Genomic DNA, 18,311 nt, shown 5'->3' with positions numbered 1-18,311 from the left:
CTGAAATAAAAATAAAAATATGTCAATATAGGAAAATAGTCAAAAGTAAAACAAAACATAAAAAAGCATTTAAATAATGCAGGAACAATTCATTATAAGACTCATGCGCGCACATACACACAATAAAAACCTCTTATACTTGACTGTGTGCAACTGAACAAATATATTTTTTCAAAGACTATGCATGTCATTTCCTTTTAAATATTGAAAAGTTAAGATTTTAATATGAAAAAGTGTGAAAAAAATGTATAGTCACCAAAAGTATATCAGTACAGTAATTTCAACAACAGCTGCCAGTGTTTCTCTATTAATCGAAAAAAATAATAATACAATTAACATCAATAAAACTGATGAAGTCAGAAAAAGAAATATTATAGTTAAATGGAAAACAGAAAATCATATGCATATCTATTCACTCGAGCTCACCTGATCAAAAGAATCGTCATTATTCAGTTTTCCTCTTTGCGCATGCGTGAGAGTCTGTGTTCCACTGGTGTCCAGACTAATGATGCTCTCACTACAAGGTCTGACGTATTTCAGATCACTCTTTCTGGAGTCAGTGGTTCTGCAAACCTCATAATTGTACACGTGCTGTAAAGTTCCTGTGCCGCCTACGTCTGCGTAAAGAGGCGGATAATACGGAATAACTGGAAGATTCGCTCCAGATTTATAAAACATCCGCTCGCGTCTCCATCTGTAGCATTTGACTGACAGAATGGCAATGATAGACACGATAAAGAGAAATGAAACCACAGCCAAGGCCAAGACTAGATAGAAAGTCAGGTTGTCGTTGTATTCCTTGTCGTGCGTAAAGTCAGTGAACTCCGAGAGCACTTCAGGGAAGCTGTCCGCCACCGCCACGTTAACATTGACTGTAGCTGATCGAGAGGGCTGCCCGTTGTCCTCCACTACAACAGTGAGTCTTTGTTTGACAGCATCTTTATCTGTCACTTGACGTACAGTTCTTATTTCTCCATTCTGTAAGCCCACTTCAAACAGCGCCCTGTCTGTGGCTTTCTGCAGTTTATATGAGAGCCAGGCGTTCTGACCAGAGTCCACATCAACAGCCACCACTTTAGTCACCAGATAACCCACATCTGCCGAACGAGGCACTATTTCAGCCACCACAGAAACACCTGACTGGACCGGGTACAGAACCTGAGGCGCGTTATCATTCTGGTCCTGAATGATTATTTTCACGCTCGCGTTGCTGCTGAGAGGAGGAGAGCCTCCGTCCTGCGCTTTTACGCGGAACTGGAAATCTTTGATCTGCTCATAATCGAAAGATCGCACTGCATGTATGACTCCACTATCAGCACTAACGGACACTAACGAGGAGACGGGCACTCCGTTAACCGACGAGTCCTCCAGTATGTAAGACACACGGGCGTTCTGATTAAAATCTGCGTCTCTGGCTCTGACTGTGAATATGGAAAGACCCGGTGTGTTGTTTTCTTGAACAGAAGCCTCATATGAGCTCTTCTCAAAGACGGGCGCGTTATCATTGACATCTGATATCTGTAAGGAGAGAGTGACGCTGCTGGAGAGAGAGGGCACGCCCTCATCAGCGCACGTCACACTGATGTTGTACTCAGACTCTCGCTCTCGGTCTAAATCATTATCAGTCACAATACTATAAAATCCATTAGAAGTTGTTTTGATTGTAAAAGGAATGTTTTCATTTACACTGCACTGAACCTGTCCGTTACTGTCAGAATCCGGATCATTAACACTGATGATGGCAATAACAGTACTCTGTGGCGAATCCTCCGGTATCGCATTAGATTTCGACATCACTGTGATGACTGGCGCGTTATCATTTACATCAATCACATCGACCATTATTTTACTAGAATCAGACAGCCCACCTTTATCTACAGCTTCTATATCAATTTGGTAATGCTTAAATGTTTCATAGTCAATTTGTCCGATTAACGTCATCAATCCATTTTCATCGATATGAAAAATATCAGATACACCGTCACTGTTTGCAATAAAATAACTGACTTCTCCATTTGTCCCTTTATCTGAATCAGAAGCGCTAACAGTGATGAGAGGCGTGCCGGTCTGTGAATTTTCTGTAATAATCGCCCTATATATAGGCTTAGTAAAAACTGGAGCATTATCGTTAACATCAAGCACTGTAATATGAATCTGAACCGTGCCTGATTTAGGTGGTTCCCCACCATCTATTGCGGTTAATATCAGAGACATGTTTTCCTGTTTTTCTCTGTCTAAAGGCTTTTGAAGAATCATTTCAACCTTTTTACTCCCATCACTCTGACCATGAATTTTTAAATTAAAATGATCAGTAGGTTGCAGAAAATAACTCTGTAGGTCATTATCGCCGATGTCTGCATCTATCGCTTTCTCCAGCATGAATTTTGATCCTACCACTGCTGATTCGCTTATCTCAAATCTTCTCTCATCTCTTTTGAAAATGGGAGAATTGTCATTTATGTCTGTAATTTCAACAGTTACCCTAAACAGTTCCATAGGATTATCGAGTATAATCTGTAAATGCAGCGCGCAAGGCGTTGTCTGTCCGCATAGCGCCTCTCGGTCTATTCTCTCTTTGATAAGGAGGACTCCTCTTTCTTTATTCAGCTCGATGTATTCAGCGCTGTCTCCTGTATAAATACGCGCTTTACCCGATTTCAGTCTCTTTAAATCTAAACCCAAATCCTGCGCTATGTTCCCGACTAAAGAGCCTTTCGCCATTTCTTCAGGAATGGAGTAACTGACCTGCCCGAGAGCTGAACTGAGAGAGAGAAACCAAATAAACAGCAGTACTTGCCGCGCCATTGTTCTGTCCGACATTTTGCTCAAGACCAAATAAACGAAGTCACGGTGTATCCAAATCAGAGTCTTAAAGTGTTCAGGTCCAAAATAGAATAGGTCCAATACTAGTGGGGAATTTCTGAGACAACGTCTAAACATAAATCCATAGCCGACTGTTCATAGCCGCGACGGTGTCCTCAGTGCTATGCCCGTGTGCGCTATGCACTCGCCTCAGTCTCTTTCTTCTTAATACGTGCATTTAGAGAGGGCGGTGTTGCTGGAATTATGCGCACTTAGAGGTTTCCCCCTAACAAACAGCGGCACACTGAGATCATTCTGAGTTACTGCAAAATGCATCTAAATTATTTTAAAAATGCATACACTCAAAAAATATATGCAGCGAGAAATATAAATAAAACACAAAATTAAAACATGAATTTCTATTTGTGTAAAATAATGAAAATAATCTAAATTAGCCAAATTATTGTATTGTAACGAAATCTGTCCAGCAATCCCGAAGTATTTGTTTGGTAATAGGCTACTAGACCGTTTGATTGAATACAGGGCTATTTAATCTCAATCTCTCAAACACAAACAAAACGAATTCAACAATACAGTACAAATTATACCGTAAAATACGTCAACATGTCATTTATAAATAGATTTTGATATGTCACTGCACATCTGCTTTGAGACAAGAGCTTGAATGCAGACAAAATACATCGATTCAGCACCTTGGATAGCGAAACGAAAGCGACATAGTCATTCAGAACGCTGATAGCTCCCCGACTACTCGGTGGATTCTGGAAGCTGTTGAATAATAATAACAATAATAATAATAATAATATAATAATAATATAATAATAATAAAAAAACAAACAAAGCTAATTTCGTTATAAATATGGGAATCAAATTTCAGGAAAAGAAAAGTCTCCACAGTGTTTACTGTTTAGGCACTTTCTCTGATTTCTCTAAACGAAAAAAGTACATTACAATAAAAAAAATAAAAAAAGACAAAAAATTTTAACAACAGAACACAGAAAAAGTAAACCTCACCTTTTCAGAATCCTCAATGTTTAGTTTCTCCCTTTGCGCATGCGTGAGTGTCTGTGTTCCACTGGTGTCCAGACTAATGATGCTCTCACTGCAAGGTCTGACGTATTTCAGATCACTCTTTCTGGAGTCAGTGGTTCTGCAAACCTCATAATTGTACACGTGCTGTAAAGTTCCTGTGCCGCCTACGTCTGCGTAAAGAGGCGGATAATACGGAATAACTGGAAGATTCGCTCCAGATTTATAAAACATCCGCTCGCGTCTCCATCTGTAGCATTTGACTGACAGAATGGCAATGATAGACACGATAAAGAGAAATGAAACCACAGCCAAGGCCAAGACTAGATAGAAAGTCAGGTTGTCGTTGTATTCCTTGTCGTGCGTAAAGTCAGTGAACTCCGAGAGCACTTCAGGGAAGCTGTCCGCCACCGCCACGTTAACATTGACTGTAGCTGATCGAGAGGGCTGCCCGTTGTCCTCCACTACAACAGTGAGTCTTTGTTTGACAGCATCTTTATCTGTCACTTGGCGTACAGTTCTTATTTCTCCATTCTGTAAGCCCACTTCAAACAGCGCCCTGTCTGTGGCTTTCTGCAGTTTATATGAGAGCCAGGCGTTCTGACCAGAGTCCACATCAACAGCCACCACTTTAGTCACCAGATAACCCACATCTGCCGAACGAGGCACTATTTCAGCCACCACAGAAACACCTGACTGGACCGGGTACAGAACCTGAGGCGCGTTGTCATTCTGGTCCTGAATGATTATTTTCACGCTCGCGTTGCTGCTGAGAGGAGGAGAGCCTCCGTCCTGCGCTTTTACGCGGAACTGGAAATCTTTGATCTGCTCATAATCGAAAGATCGCACTGCATGTATGACTCCACTATCAGCACTAACGGACACTAACGAGGAGACGGGCACTCCGTTAACCGACGAGTCCTCCAGTATGTAAGACACACGGGCGTTCTGGTTAAAATCTGCGTCTCTGGCTCTGACTGTGAATATGGAAAGACCCGGTGTGTTGTTTTCTTGAACAGAAGCCTCATATGAGCTCTTCTCAAAGACGGGCGCGTTATCATTGACATCTGATATCTGTAAGGAGAGAGTGACGCTGCTGGAGAGAGAGGGCACGCCCTCATCAGCGCACGTCACACTGATGTTATACTCAGACTCTCGCTCTCGGTCTAAATCGCCTTCAGTAACGAGGCTGTAAAAACCATCTGATGAAGAATGGATGATAAAAGGAATGTTTTCATTTAATTCACATTTTACGATACCATTTTCATTTGTGTCAGCGTCTTGAATATTCATCATCGCTAGAACTGTCCCTGGAGGGGCATTTTCAGAAATGTCATTTGATTTGGATATTATACTGATTACTGGCTTGTTGTCGTTCGTATCTGTGACGTCAATAATTACTTTACAAGAATCGGTATGTCCTCCTTGATCACTGGCTTGAACTGCTATCTGATGGTGTTTGTTTTTTTCGTAGTCAACATTACCAGTTAACTTGAGAATGCCGTCATACTGGCCTATGTCAAATAGATTTGCGGACGCAGCAGAGGATAACGAATATGTGACGACGCTATTAGAGCCCTGGTCTGCGTCGGACGCGCTGACTGTGGTCAACACGGTGCCCTTTGCTGAATTCTCGGCTATACTGGCTTTGTAAACTGACTGACTGCAAACAGGCGCATTATCATTCGCATCTAAAACTGTGATGTGAATTAGCATTGTGCCTGACATTTGCACCTCGCCGCCATCGACTGCTGTTAACAATAAAGAAATACGGTCTTGGTTTTCACGATCTAATGGTTTCTGTAATACCATTTCGACCGTTTTACTACCATCTGGTAAACTTTGAGTTTTCACAATAAAATTGTCACTTGGTTTCAGTGTGTATCTTTGAAGACCATTCACACCCACATCGGTGTCAACTGCAGTCTCCAAATCAAATTTGGCTCCAGCCAGAGCCATTTCGCTTATTTCAAATTTCATCTCATTGAGGCTAAACATCGGGGCGTTATCATTAATGTCTTGTATCTCAACTGTTACTCTGTATAGTTGCATCGGATTTTCCAGAATAATCTGAAAATGCAGCGCGCAAGGCGTTGTCTGTCCGCATAGCGCCTCTCGGTCTATTCTCTCTTTGATAAGGAGGACTCCTCTTTCTTTATTCAGCTCGATGTATTCAGCGCTGTCTCCTGTATAAATACGCGCTTTACCCGATCTCAGTCTCTTTAAATCTAAACCCAAATCCTGCGCTATGTTCCCGACTAAAGAGCCTTTCGCCATTTCTTCAGGAATGGAGTAACTGACCTGCCCGAGAGCTGAACTGAGAGAGAGAAACCAAATAAACAGCAGTACTTGCCGCGCCATTGTTCTGTCGACCATTTTGCAGAAGACCACGGGATGAAGATTTAGGATGAAAGCAAAGAAATCGGTCCAAACAACTGGATGAAATCATGTATATGTCCAAAGTGAAAAGAACAAGAAAAGTCTGTAAATCCAAGTGAACAATATTAAATACAGTATCTCCGCGTTGCGCCTTCTCTCTCCTCTTCAGACTGCGCTCTCAGCTTCTCTCTCTCTCTCTCTCTAATAATATGGAGATGATGGGGGTGGAACTGCAGCAGATCTGCTCTATAAACTGACATATTGACCAACAGCGGCACTATGAGTCCAGTCTGATGAACTACAGAAAAAAATAAATTGATGCAGTTGTTTTAACAGTAGGGCATTTGAGACTTGTTTTAGAAGCATTTCCATTATATTATATATATATATATATATATATATATATATATATATATATATATATATATATATATATATATATATATATATATATATAACAATAAAATAAAACAGCCGTTTCGGATGTCAGTCAAAATACATTTATCTAGCAATGAGTAATGACTGCATGATTTCGAGGGGAATATTTTCTTTAAAAGCAACAAAAAATGAACAGAGCTTGATATTGCATTTTCATTAATGTGCATGCTTGAAATGTAAAATGAATCAGCGTGAAATATGTTAATATGAACATTATCCTTTTTAATTGTCAATAGGATGAGAGACTGGAAGGGTTTAAAAGTTCTACAAGAAATGACTAAGGTACAGAGGTAAGGTGGAAAAGTTAGTACAGGCAGAAGAACGCAAGAGCGCATTTCAGCACCACGGCCAGTTACGATGACTGAAGTTGCCCTTTAGCTGATGTCTTCACAAGCACAGATTAAAGATCCTCAAGCATGTCTAGTAAAAAGAAAAACATATCAAAACAACCGTGGCTCTCAAAACTGTAAAATGTGTTTCTAGCTTATAAAACCACTTAACATTATAACAGAGAGTTCGTTTAAGGTGTTTTGATGATCTTAAAGCAGCACTATAACGAGATTCTATAGATTGCTTAAGAACAGATAAAAAGGTTGTTTTTACAATCCCTTAACTATTATACATATCACACACTACAATATAGCAACAACAATAACAAGAATAATAAAAAAAATCAAATATAAAATCACTCTGAACACTTGATAGATCATAAGTTGTAAAAAGATTAAAGAAGGTGATTGAAACATAATTGCTTTCGACATGTGTAAATAAAGGAGGCTAAAGTAGGCTTACCTGATCTCAGTCAATTAGAAACTGAAACAATTAATAGCATGGACATACTTCAATTCAATCGTTTTTCTGTCCGAAACGGCACAGATGCCACCATGCCAACAACAGCCTAATTGTGAGAGCGACAACTTGCTTGTAATTGCATGTAAAACTAAAAATATGTTCGGTATATATGAACTGAAATTAATTTCTAAATAAACAATTAATGTGCCCTTCTATCTGTTTAAAATAGAACAGGTAGATCACAACGCACACACACACACACACACACACACACACACACACACACACACACACACACACACACACACACACACACACACACACACACATATATATCGGCTTTGTTCGATGTCAAAAATGGAAGGAACAGTTGTTAACTTCTAAAAAAATTAACTGTAAATAAAGACTCTCACCTGACCATCACAATCATCAAAGTTCAGTCTCTCCCTTTGCGCATGCGTGAGTGTCTGTGTTCCACTGGTGTCCAGACTAATGATGCTCTCACTGCAAGGTCTAACGTATTTCAGATCACTCTTTCTGGAGTCAGTGGTTCTGCAAACCTCATAATTGTACACGTGCTGTAAAGTTCCTGTGCCGCCTACGTCTGCGTAAAGAGGCGGATAATACGGAATAACTGGAAGATTCGCTCCAGATTTATAAAACATCCGCTCGCGTCTCCATCTGTAGCATTTGACTGACAGTATGGCAATGATAGACACGATAAAGAGAAATGAAACCACAGCCAAGGCCAAGACTAGATAGAAAGTCAGGTTGTCGTTGTATTCCTTGTCGTGCGTAAAGTCAGTGAACTCCGAGAGCACTTCAGGGAAGCTGTCCGCCACCGCCACGTTAACATTGACTGTAGCTGATCGAGAGGGCTGTCCGTTGTCCTCCACTACAACAGTGAGTCTTTGTTTGACAGCATCTTTATCTGTCACTTGGCGTACAGTTCTTATTTCTCCATTCTGTAAGCCCACTTCAAACAGCGCCCTGTCTGTGGCTTTCTGCAGTTTATATGAGAGCCAGGCGTTCTGACCAGAGTCCACATCAACAGCCACCACTTTAGTCACCAGATAACCCACATCTGCCGAACGAGGCACTATTTCAGCCACCACAGAAACACCTGACTGGACCGGGTACAGAACCTGAGGCGCGTTGTCATTCTGGTCCTGAATGATTATTTTCACGCTCGCGTTGCTGCTGAGAGGAGGAGAGCCTCCGTCCTGCGCCTTTACGCGGAACTGGAAATCTTTGATCTGCTCGTAATCGAAAGATCGCACTGCATGTATGACTCCACTATCAGCACTAACGGACACTAACGAGGAGACGGGCACTCCGTTAACCGACGAGTCCTCCAGTATGTAAGACACACGGGCGTTCTGGTTAAAATCTGCGTCTCTGGCTCTGACTGTGAATATGGAAAGACCCGGTGTGTTGTTTTCTTGAACAGAGGCCTCATATGAGCTCTTCTCAAAGACTGGCGCGTTATCATTGACATCTGATATCTGTAAGGAGAGAGTGACGCTGCTGGAGAGAGAGGGCACGCCCTCATCAGCGCACGTCACACTGATGTTATACTCAGACTCTCGCTCTCGGTCTAAATCACTGTCTGTCACTAAACTAAAGAAATTAGTAGTGGTCGTCCTTAAGGCAAATGGATAATTCTCATTAATAAAACATTGCACTTTGCCATTTTCATTAGAATCGACGTCTTGCGTGTTGATAACAGTAACAACAGTGTCAGGCTTAGAATCCTCTGATAACATAGCTGACTTTGACATTATATTGATTACCGGTTTGTTATCATTGACATCTAAAACGTCGATAATTACTTTACTTGAATCTGTTAGACCACCACGATCACTCGCTCTAACATTTATCTGAAAATGTCTGGCTTTTTCATAATCAATATCACCAATTATTCTCAATTCGCCAGTGTGTCTGTTTATTTCAAACATTTCAGGCACACCGTCGTGGGTATTGGTAACTGAATAAATAATTTCACCGTTTGTGCTCTGATCCGCATCAGAGGCTTCAACTCTTATGACAACTGTCCCTTTCGGCGAATTCTCTACGACAGTGGCTTTGTATGCAGAATGGGTGAAAACAGGCGCATTGTCATTAACATCAAGTACTTTTATACGAATCTGTGTTGTTCCAGACAGATGTGGATCGCCTCCATCTACCGCTGTCAAAACTAAAGCAATATCTTCCTGTTTCTCTCGATCTAGAGGCTTTTGTAAGACCATCTCAACTATTTTTCTACCATCTGCCTGACTGTGCAGCTTTAATGAAAAATGATCGCTCAATGAAAGCATGTAGCTTTGAATGGCATTGGTCCCGACATCTTGGTCGACGGCTTGTTCTATATCAAATTTGGCCCCGTTTACAGCAGATTCACTTATTTCAAAATAGGTATCTGGCTTGTTGAAATAAGGAGCATTGTCATTTATATCGGTTATCTCGACAGTGACATGGTAAAATTCTATTGGATTTTCCAAAATAATCTGAAAATGTAGCGCGCAAGGCGTTGTCTGTCCGCATAGCGCCTCTCGGTCTATTCTCTCTTTGATAAGGAGGACTCCTCTTTCTTTATTCAGCTCGATGTATTCAGCGCTGTCTCCTGTATAAATACGCGCTTTACCCGATCTCAGTCTCTTTAAATCTAAACCCAAATCCTGAGCTATGTTCCCGACTAAAGAGCCTTTCGCCATTTCTTCAGGAATGGAGTAACTGACCTGCCCGAGAGCTGAACTGAGAGAGAGAAACCAAATAAACAGCAGTACTTGCCGCGCCATTGTTCTGTCGACCATTTTGCAGAAGACCACAGGATGAAGAATAAGACAGAAAGCAAATAAATCAGTCCAAAAAGCTGTAGGAAATCATGTATTTGTCCAAAGTGAAAAGAACAAGAAAAGTCAATAAATCCAGGAAATGGTTTTTAAATAGAGTATCTCCGTGATTCGCCTTCTCTCTCCTCTTCAGACTGCGCTCTCAGCTTCTCTCTCTCTCTCTAATAATATGGAGATGATGGGGGTGGAACTGCAGCAGATCTGCTCTATAAACTGACATATTGACCAACAGCGGCACTATGAGTCCAGTCTGATGAACTACAGAACATGTAAAATTACTAAATCTTTATCTCAGTGTCAAACATGTTTGAGAAAAGTTCTTAAGTATAAAAGTTCTTAAGTATAAAACCAAAAAATGTCAATAACAACAAATATCTATAATACAAGGATTTTATGAGTTTGTGTTAATAGAGATGGAAGAGGAAAAAATAAATTTCGTGTTTTCACGAGGCCATATCAGTATGAACACTGATCAAGTCAGAGAGGGAGAAATACCTAAAAAACAATTATACACATAAGAAATATCTAATCAGAAATTAAATGGTATATAGATAAACTTTTGAACAGGAGGACAGACCAAAAAATATGTTGAAAATCTCAAAAGGATTGTGTACTGTAAAGAGATGCAGAAGAATATTTGAAGTAAATGACCGCGCCGCCGCGATTCAGGACCATGGCCAGGGAAGCAAGTGCAAACGCAGAATAGAGTTTCTCACTTCTTCACAAAAACAAGTGAAAATCACGCAAGGATTTTTTAAAAATGCAAATAACGAACTGTAACGAACTTGCAAATAATGCAACAGGTTAATAATGTTAACATTTGTAAATTGACATTTAAGTGGCAACGTGCAAAATCCTGCATGACAGCTGAAGATAAATAAAAACGGAATAAATAGCAACCCTCCACTTAACCTATCAAAGAAAGAAATAAAAGAAAAGAAAATCATTCGGAAGCTGAAAAATAAGCAGTCATTTTTTTTATTTATTTCATGGCTGTAAATGCCAATGAACTACATACGTCCAACACGTCGAAAAACACCAGACGAGAATAAATATTTTAATTACACCCCTGCACTAAAAGAAAAACTAAAAATTGATCAGACAATAATAAAAACGGATGAAAATAAATAGCAGATGATTCGTGTCATTTCTTACTAAAATTACTTAAACACTTCTTAAAATTACAGAGACACTTCATTTCAGAAAACCAGTCAGCAACCATGTCAACAGTTCAAGCAAAAAAATTGAATCTTAAGAAATGTTTTAAAATATCACAAATTAATCATAAAAATAAATCTCACCTGATCACCACAATCATCAAAGGTCAGTTTCTCCCTTTGCGCATGTGTGAGAGTCTGTGTTCCACTGGTGTCCAGACTAATGATGCTCTCACTGCAAGGTCTGACGTATTTCAGATCACTCTTTCTGGAGTCAGTGGTTCTGCAAACCTCATAATTGTACACGTGCTGTAAAGTTCCTGTGCCGCCTACGTCTGCGTAAAGAGGCGGATAATACGGAATAACTGGAAGATTCGCTCCAGATTTATAAAACATCCGCTCGCGTCTCCATCTGTAGCATTTGACTGACAGAATGGCAATGATAGACACGATAAAGAGAAATGAAACCACAGCCAAGGCCAAGACTAGATAGAAAGTCAGGTTGTCGTTGTATTCCTTGTCGTGCGTAAAGTCAGTGAACTCCGAGAGCACTTCAGGGAAGCTGTCCGCCACCGCCACGTTAACATTGACTGTAGCTGATCGAGAGGGCTGCCCGTTGTCCTCCACTACAACAGTGAGTCTTTGTTTGACAGCATCTTTATCAGTCACTTGGCGTACAGTTCTTATTTCTCCATTCTGTAAGCCCACTTCAAACAGCGCCCTGTCTGTGGCTTTCTGCAGTTTATATGAGAGCCAGGCGTTCTGACCAGAGTCCACATCAACAGCCACCACTTTAGTCACCAGATAACCCACATCTGCCGAACGAGGCACTATTTCAGCCACCACAGAAACACCTGACTGGACCGGGTACAGAACCTGAGGCGCGTTGTCATTCTGGTCCTGAATGATTATTTTCACGCTCGCGTTGCTGCTGAGAGGAGGAGAGCCTCCGTCCTGCGCTTTTACGCGGAACTGGAAATCTTTGATCTGCTCATAATCGAAAGATCGCACTGCATGTATGACTCCACTATCAGCACTAACGGACACTAAGGAGGAGACGGGCACTCCGTTAACCGACGAGTCCTCCAGTATGTAAGACACACGGGCGTTCTGGTTAAAATCTGCGTCTCTGGCTCTGACTGTGAATATGGAAAGACCCGGTGTGTTGTTTTCTTGGACAGAAGCCTCATATGAGCTCTTCTCAAAGACGGGCGCGTTATCATTGACATCTGATATCTGTAAGGAGAGAGTGACGCTGCTGGAGAGAGAGGGCACGCCCTCATCAGCGCACGTCACACTGATGTTATACTCAGACTCTAGCTCTCGGTCTAAATCACTGTCTGTCACTAAACTGAAGAAATTATTCCCAGTTGACTTTAGCATAAAAGGAATGTCTTTATCAATTGTGCAAGTAATCTTTCCATTTTCGCCGGTGTCGAGGTCTTGGACAGTTAGTATTGCCACAACAGTTCCATGTTTAGAATCTTCAGATACACTATTTGTTCTCGACATTATGTTTATTGCAGGTGTGTTATCATTAACGTCAGTGACGTCGAGAATTACTTTGCAAGAATCTGAATGTCCACCTTGGTCTTTTGCTTGAACATCAATTTGATAAACTTTGTTTTTTTCATAATCCACTTCACCAACTAATACCACGACTCCAGTGGTTTCGTCTACCTTAAACAAATCATATGCACCGTCAGAAGATATATAAAATGTAACTATTCCATTAGAGCCCAGATCTGCATCAGAAGCACTGACTGTGGTTAAAACAGTGCCCGTTGGTGCATTCTCTGCTATACTCGCTCTATATTCTGCCTGACTGCAAACGGGTTCATTATCGTTGGCGTCCAAAACTGAAATTTGTATCTGCATTGTTCCTGCCAAATGAGGATCTCCACCATCTTTTGCTGTCAGTAAAAGTGTGATATGATCTTGCTTCTCTCTGTCTAGTGGCTTCTGCAATATCATTTCGACCGCTTTTCCACCATCAGGTTGATTGTTCAGTTTTAAAGTAAAAAAATCGTTCGTACTAAGAGTGTATTCTTGAAGATTATTACGGCCAACATCTAGATCATTCGCTCTCTCCAAGACAAACCGAGCCCCTGTTTTTGCCATTTCATTTATGTCAAACTTAATTTCGTTGTTTTTAAAGACTGGCGCATTATCGTTGATATCTGTAATCTCTACTGTGATCGAATAAAATTCCATCGGGTTTTCCAGAATAATCTGTAAATGCAGCGCGCAAGGCGTTGTCTGTCCGCATAGCGCCTCTCGGTCTATTCTCTCTTTGATAAGGAGGACTCCTCTTTCTTTATTCAGCTCGATGTATTCAGCGCTGTCTCCTGTATAAATACGCGCTTTACCCGATCTCAGTCTCTTTAAATCTAAACCCAGATCCTGCGCTATGTTCCCGACTAAAGAGCCTTTCGCCATTTCTTCAGGAATGGAGTAACTGACCTGCCCGAGAGCTGAACTGAGAGAGAGAAACCAAATAAACAGCAGTACTTGCCGCGCCATTGTTCTGTCCGACATTTTGCAGAAGACCACGGGATGAAGAATAAGACAGAAAGCAAATAAATCAGTCCAAAATACTGGAGGAAATCATGTATATATCCAAAGTGAAAAGAACAAGAAAAGTCTGTAAATCCAAGTGAACAATATTAAATACAGTATCTCCGTGATTCGCCTTCTCTCTCCTCTTCAGACTGCGCTCTCAGCTTCTGTCTCTCTCTCTCTAATAATATGGAGATGATGGGGGTGGAACTGCAGCAGATCTGCTCTATAAACTGACATATTGACCAACAGCGGCACTATGAGTCCAGTCTGATGAACTACAGAAAATTTAAAATTACTAAACATTTATCCTCAATGTAAGACATGTCTGAGAAAAGCAATGTACTGAACAAAGATCTGAAGTATAAAACCAGCAAATGTCTATCACAATACAAATATCTATAAAACAAAATACAAATATCTATAAAACACAAGGATTGTAGTAGTTTTTAAAAATAAAAATGAAAAGAAAAGACTGAAAAAAATAAAAAAAATATTTTTCAATCAGTGTTTTGATCAGACCTGTGTCCACTGATCAGAGAGACAGAGAGAAATATCTAATACGCATAAAACATATCTAAAAACAAATGAATGTATAGTTTAACATTGAAGAGGAGGACAGAAAGAAAAGCTGCTGAATTATTATTATTATTTTTTTTTAAATATGGTCTGTGGTAAAAGAGATGCATCAGAATAAATGGGGTAAATGACCGCTTCAATGCAATTCAGGACCATGGCCAGAGAAGCTGACTAGTGTTTCTCACTTCATGACAAAGACAAGCAAAAAGACAAGCAAAGCTGTGCAAGGGAAATGTTACAATGGTAAATAAAAAATTGAACATGTCACCGTAGGTTAATTAGGTTAAAGTGGACATTGAATCACTAGATTATAGCAGCAACAGTGTCTCATATTTTAATTTAATTAAAATGTACTTCCATTTAAGTTATCTAAAGAAATAACAACAACAACAACAACAATAATAATAATAATAATAATAATAATAATAATAATAATAATAATAAAGCCTTTATTTATTGGCTGTAAAAACAGGTTATGTAAGTATGGCGAGACTACTTTGGCAATATAACAGCAGAAAATATAAATCTGCAAAATTTGATCAAAATACAACATTATGTAATTATCAATCTCTTATATTAGCACAAACAATTAAATTCGCAAAACTAAGCAGCGACTCTGTCTGCAGTTCAAACAAAATGAAGACATAAATTATGAAAAAATAACGACCAATTTTAAATAATTCTCACCTGATCATCACATTCATCAAAGGTCAGTCTCTCCCTTTGCGCATGCGTGAGTGTCTGTGTTCCACTGGTGTCCAGACTAATGATGCTCTCACTGCAAGGTCTGACGTATTTCAGATCACTCTTTCTGGAGTCAGTGGTTCTGCAAACCTCATAATTGTACACGTGCTGTAAAGTTCCTGTGCCGCCTACGTCTGCGTAAAGAGGCGGATAATACGGAATAACTGGAAGATTCGCTCCAGATTTATAAAACATCCGCTCGCGCCTCCATCTGTAGCATTTGACTGACAGTATGGCAATGATAGACACGATAAAGAGAAATGAAACCACAGCCAAGGCCAAGACTAGATAGAAAGTCAGGTTGTCGTTGTATTCCTTGTCGTGCGTAAAGTCAGTGAACTCCGAGAGCACTTCAGGGAAGCTGTCCGCCACCGCCACGTTAACATTGACTGTAGCTGATCGAGAGGGCTGCCCGTTGTCCTCCACTACAACAGTGAGTCTTTGTTTGACAGCATCTTTATCTGTCACTTGGCGTACAGTTCTTATTTCTCCATTCTGTAAGCCCACTTCAAACAGCGCCCTGTCTGTGGCTTTCTGCAGTTTATATGAGAGCCAGGCGTTCTGACCAGAGTCCACATCAACAGCCACCACTTTAGTCACCAGATAACCCACATCTGCCGAACGAGGCACTATTTCAGCCACCACAGAAACACCTGACTGGACCGGGTACAGAACCTGAGGCGCGTTGTCATTCTGGTCCTGAATGATTATTTTCACGCTCGCGTTGCTGCTGAGAGGAGGAGAGCCTCCGTCCTGCGCTTTTACGCGGAACTGGAAATCTTTGATCTGCTCGTAATCGAAAGATCGCACTGCATGTATGACTCCACTATCAGCACTAACGGACACTAACGAGGAGACGGGCACTCCGTTAACCGACGAGTCCTCCAGTATGTAAGACACACGGGCGTTCTGGTTAAAATCTGCGTCTCTGGCTCTGACTGTGAATATGGAAAGACCCGGTGTGTTGTTTTCTTGAACAGAAGCCTCATATGAGCTCTTCTCAAAGACGGGCGCGTTATCATTGACATCTGATATCTGTAAGGAGAGAGTGACGCTGCTGGAGAGAGAGGGCACGCCCTCATCAGCGCACGTCACAGTGATGTTATACTCAGACTCTCGCTCTCGGTCTAAATCACCATCTGTGACTAAACTGAAGAAGTTATTATTAGTGGATTTTAGCGTAAAAGGGATATTATCGTTAATGGAGCATTGAACCTTTCCATTCTCACCAGAATCGGAGTCTTGGACATTCAGCATTGTCACAACAGTTCCTGATTTTGAATTCTCGGAAAGAGTACTTGCCTTTGACATTATATTAATTACTGGTTTGTTGTCATTTACATCGATTATATCAACAATTACTTTGCAAGTATCAGAGTGGCGTCCGGGGTCTCGCGCTTGGACGTCAATTTGATAATGTTTAACTCTTTCATAATCAGTGTCGCCAGATAACCTTAACACTCCTTCATTTCTGTCAATTTCAAAGTGGTTAATGGTACCACCAGAAGATTTCGCAATATGATACTCTATTTTCCCATTTTGTCCCTGGTCAGCATCCGATGCTTTAACTGTAGTTAAAATGGTACCTTTTGGAGAGTTTTCGGCTATACTGGTCTTATAAACAGACAGAAAACAAACTGGAGCGTTATCATTTGCGTCCTCAACTGTGATTATAATCGGAATTGTTCCAGACATCTGTGGGTCTCCTCCGTCCACAGCAGTAAGTAACAGCGAAATGTGCTCCTTTTTTTCTCGGTCGAGAGGTTTTTGTAGTATCATTTCAACATTTTTGGAGCCATCTGGCAAATCTTGAATCTTTAAGATAAAATGTTCAGCGGGATGTAAGAAATAACTCTGCACGCCATTAAACCCAACGTCATCATCCACTGCTGTCTCTAAAACAAATTTAGATCCTGTCGGAGATGATTCGCTAATGTCAAATTTAATCTCTTTAACTGCAAAAACGGGAGCGTTATCATTTACGTCTATAATCTCAACTGTAACGCTATAAAACTCCATAGGATTTTCCAAGGTAATCTGTAAATGCAGCGCGCAAGGCGTTGTCTGTCCGCATAGCGCCTCTCGGTCTATTCTCTCTTTGATAAGGAGGACTCCTCTTTCTTTATTCAGCTCGATGTATTCAGCGCTGTCTCCTGTATAAATACGCGCTTTACCCGATTTCAGTCTCTTTAAATCTAAACCCAAATCCTGCGCTATGTTCCCGACTAAAGAGCCTTTCGCCATTTCTTCAGGAATGGAGTAACTGACCTGCCCGAGAGCTGAACTGAGAGAGAGAAACCAAATAAACAGCAGTACTTGCCGCGCCATTGTTCTGTCCGACATTTTGCAGAAGACCACGGGATGAAGAATAGACAGAAAGCAAATTAATCAATCCAAAATGCTGGAGGAAATCATGTATATATCGAAAGTGAAAAGAACAAGAAAAGTCTATAAATCCAGGAAAGGGTTTTTAAATACAGTATCTCCGCGTTGTGCCTTCTCTCTCCTCTTCAGACTGCGCTCTCAGCTTCTGTCTCTCTCTCTAATAATATGGAGATGATGGGGGTGGAACTGCAGCAGATCTGCTCTATAAACTGACATATTGACCAACAGCGGCACTATGAGTCCAGTCTGATGAACTACAGAACATGCAAAATTAATAAACCTTTATCCTCAATGTCATATATATTTGAGAACAGTTATTTGGTATAAAAGTTCTTAAGTATAACACCAAAAATAACAACAAATATCAATAACAACAAATATCTATAGTACAAAGATTGTATGTGTTTGTGTTAATAAAGATAGAAGGGGAAAAAATACAAATCATGTTTTCATGAGGCCATATCAGTATGAACACTGATCAAGTCAGATAGGGAGAAATACCTAAAAAAAAAACAATTATACACATAAGAAATATCTCCTCAGAAATTAAATAGTGTATAGATAATCTTTTGAA

At 40.5% G+C, this 18,311-nt stretch overlaps 2 protein-coding genes and 2 pseudogenes across 14 annotated transcripts in view; all 4 read right to left on the bottom strand.

Annotated features, from left to right (window-relative positions):
* The window catches only part of LOC307170773 (protocadherin gamma-A11-like), a gene marked incomplete at its 5' end in the record, with an annotated part of 204,737 nt that overhangs the window by 51,668 nt on the left and 134,758 nt on the right, over positions 1–18,311 (bottom strand). Inside the window, one exon of one of the 11 annotated variants that reach the window (XM_079892068.1) lies at positions 3,838–6,406. The exons of 9 other annotated variants lie outside the window; for them this stretch is intronic. In XM_079892068.1, coding sequence (XP_079748194.1) covers positions 3,838–6,228 — 2,391 coding nt within the window. Of the gene's footprint in view, positions 1–426; positions 3,035–3,837; positions 6,407–18,311 lie in introns of those variants that run through there. One more of the 11 variants, XM_079892053.1, reaches the window with a different exon arrangement.
* Positions 7,972–10,447, bottom strand: LOC307170800 (protocadherin gamma-A5-like; annotated as a pseudogene). The gene has a single exon. The product of its transcript is annotated as a protocadherin gamma-A5-like (transcript).
* Positions 11,763–14,233, bottom strand: LOC307170891 (protocadherin gamma-A5-like; annotated as a pseudogene). The gene has a single exon. The product of its transcript is annotated as a protocadherin gamma-A5-like (transcript).
* On the bottom strand, positions 14,246–17,929 carry LOC307170778 (protocadherin beta-16-like). Its single transcript, XM_079892074.1, has 2 exons — positions 15,296–17,929; positions 14,246–14,307 (listed from the first exon to the last, which is right to left on the bottom strand). The coding sequence occupies exons 1-2, from the start codon at positions 17,693–17,695 to the stop codon at positions 14,287–14,289; spliced, it is 2,421 nt and encodes an 806-aa protein (XP_079748200.1). The 5' UTR covers positions 17,696–17,929; the 3' UTR covers positions 14,246–14,286.

The sequence above is a fragment of the Squalius cephalus genome (genome assembly GCF_949319135.1).
Source record: "Squalius cephalus genome assembly, chromosome: 14".
Taxonomy (NCBI): domain Eukaryota; kingdom Metazoa; phylum Chordata; class Actinopteri; order Cypriniformes; family Leuciscidae; genus Squalius; species Squalius cephalus.
Note: the sequence above shows the minus strand (reverse complement) of the source record. Positions and strands in the feature narration are given on the sequence as shown.

What these genes read in the sequence shown, in the direction of transcription:
- LOC307170778 (XM_079892074.1), bottom strand. Translation starts at nt 17,695, where the DNA reads ATGTCGGACAGAACAATGGCGCGGCAAGTACTGCTGTTTATTTGGTTT. An exon ending in TTGATGAATGTGATGATCAG is followed by an intron (nt 14,308 to 15,295) that starts GTGAGAATTATT and finishes AATTTTCTGTAG; the next exon opens with TTCATCAGACTGGACTCATA.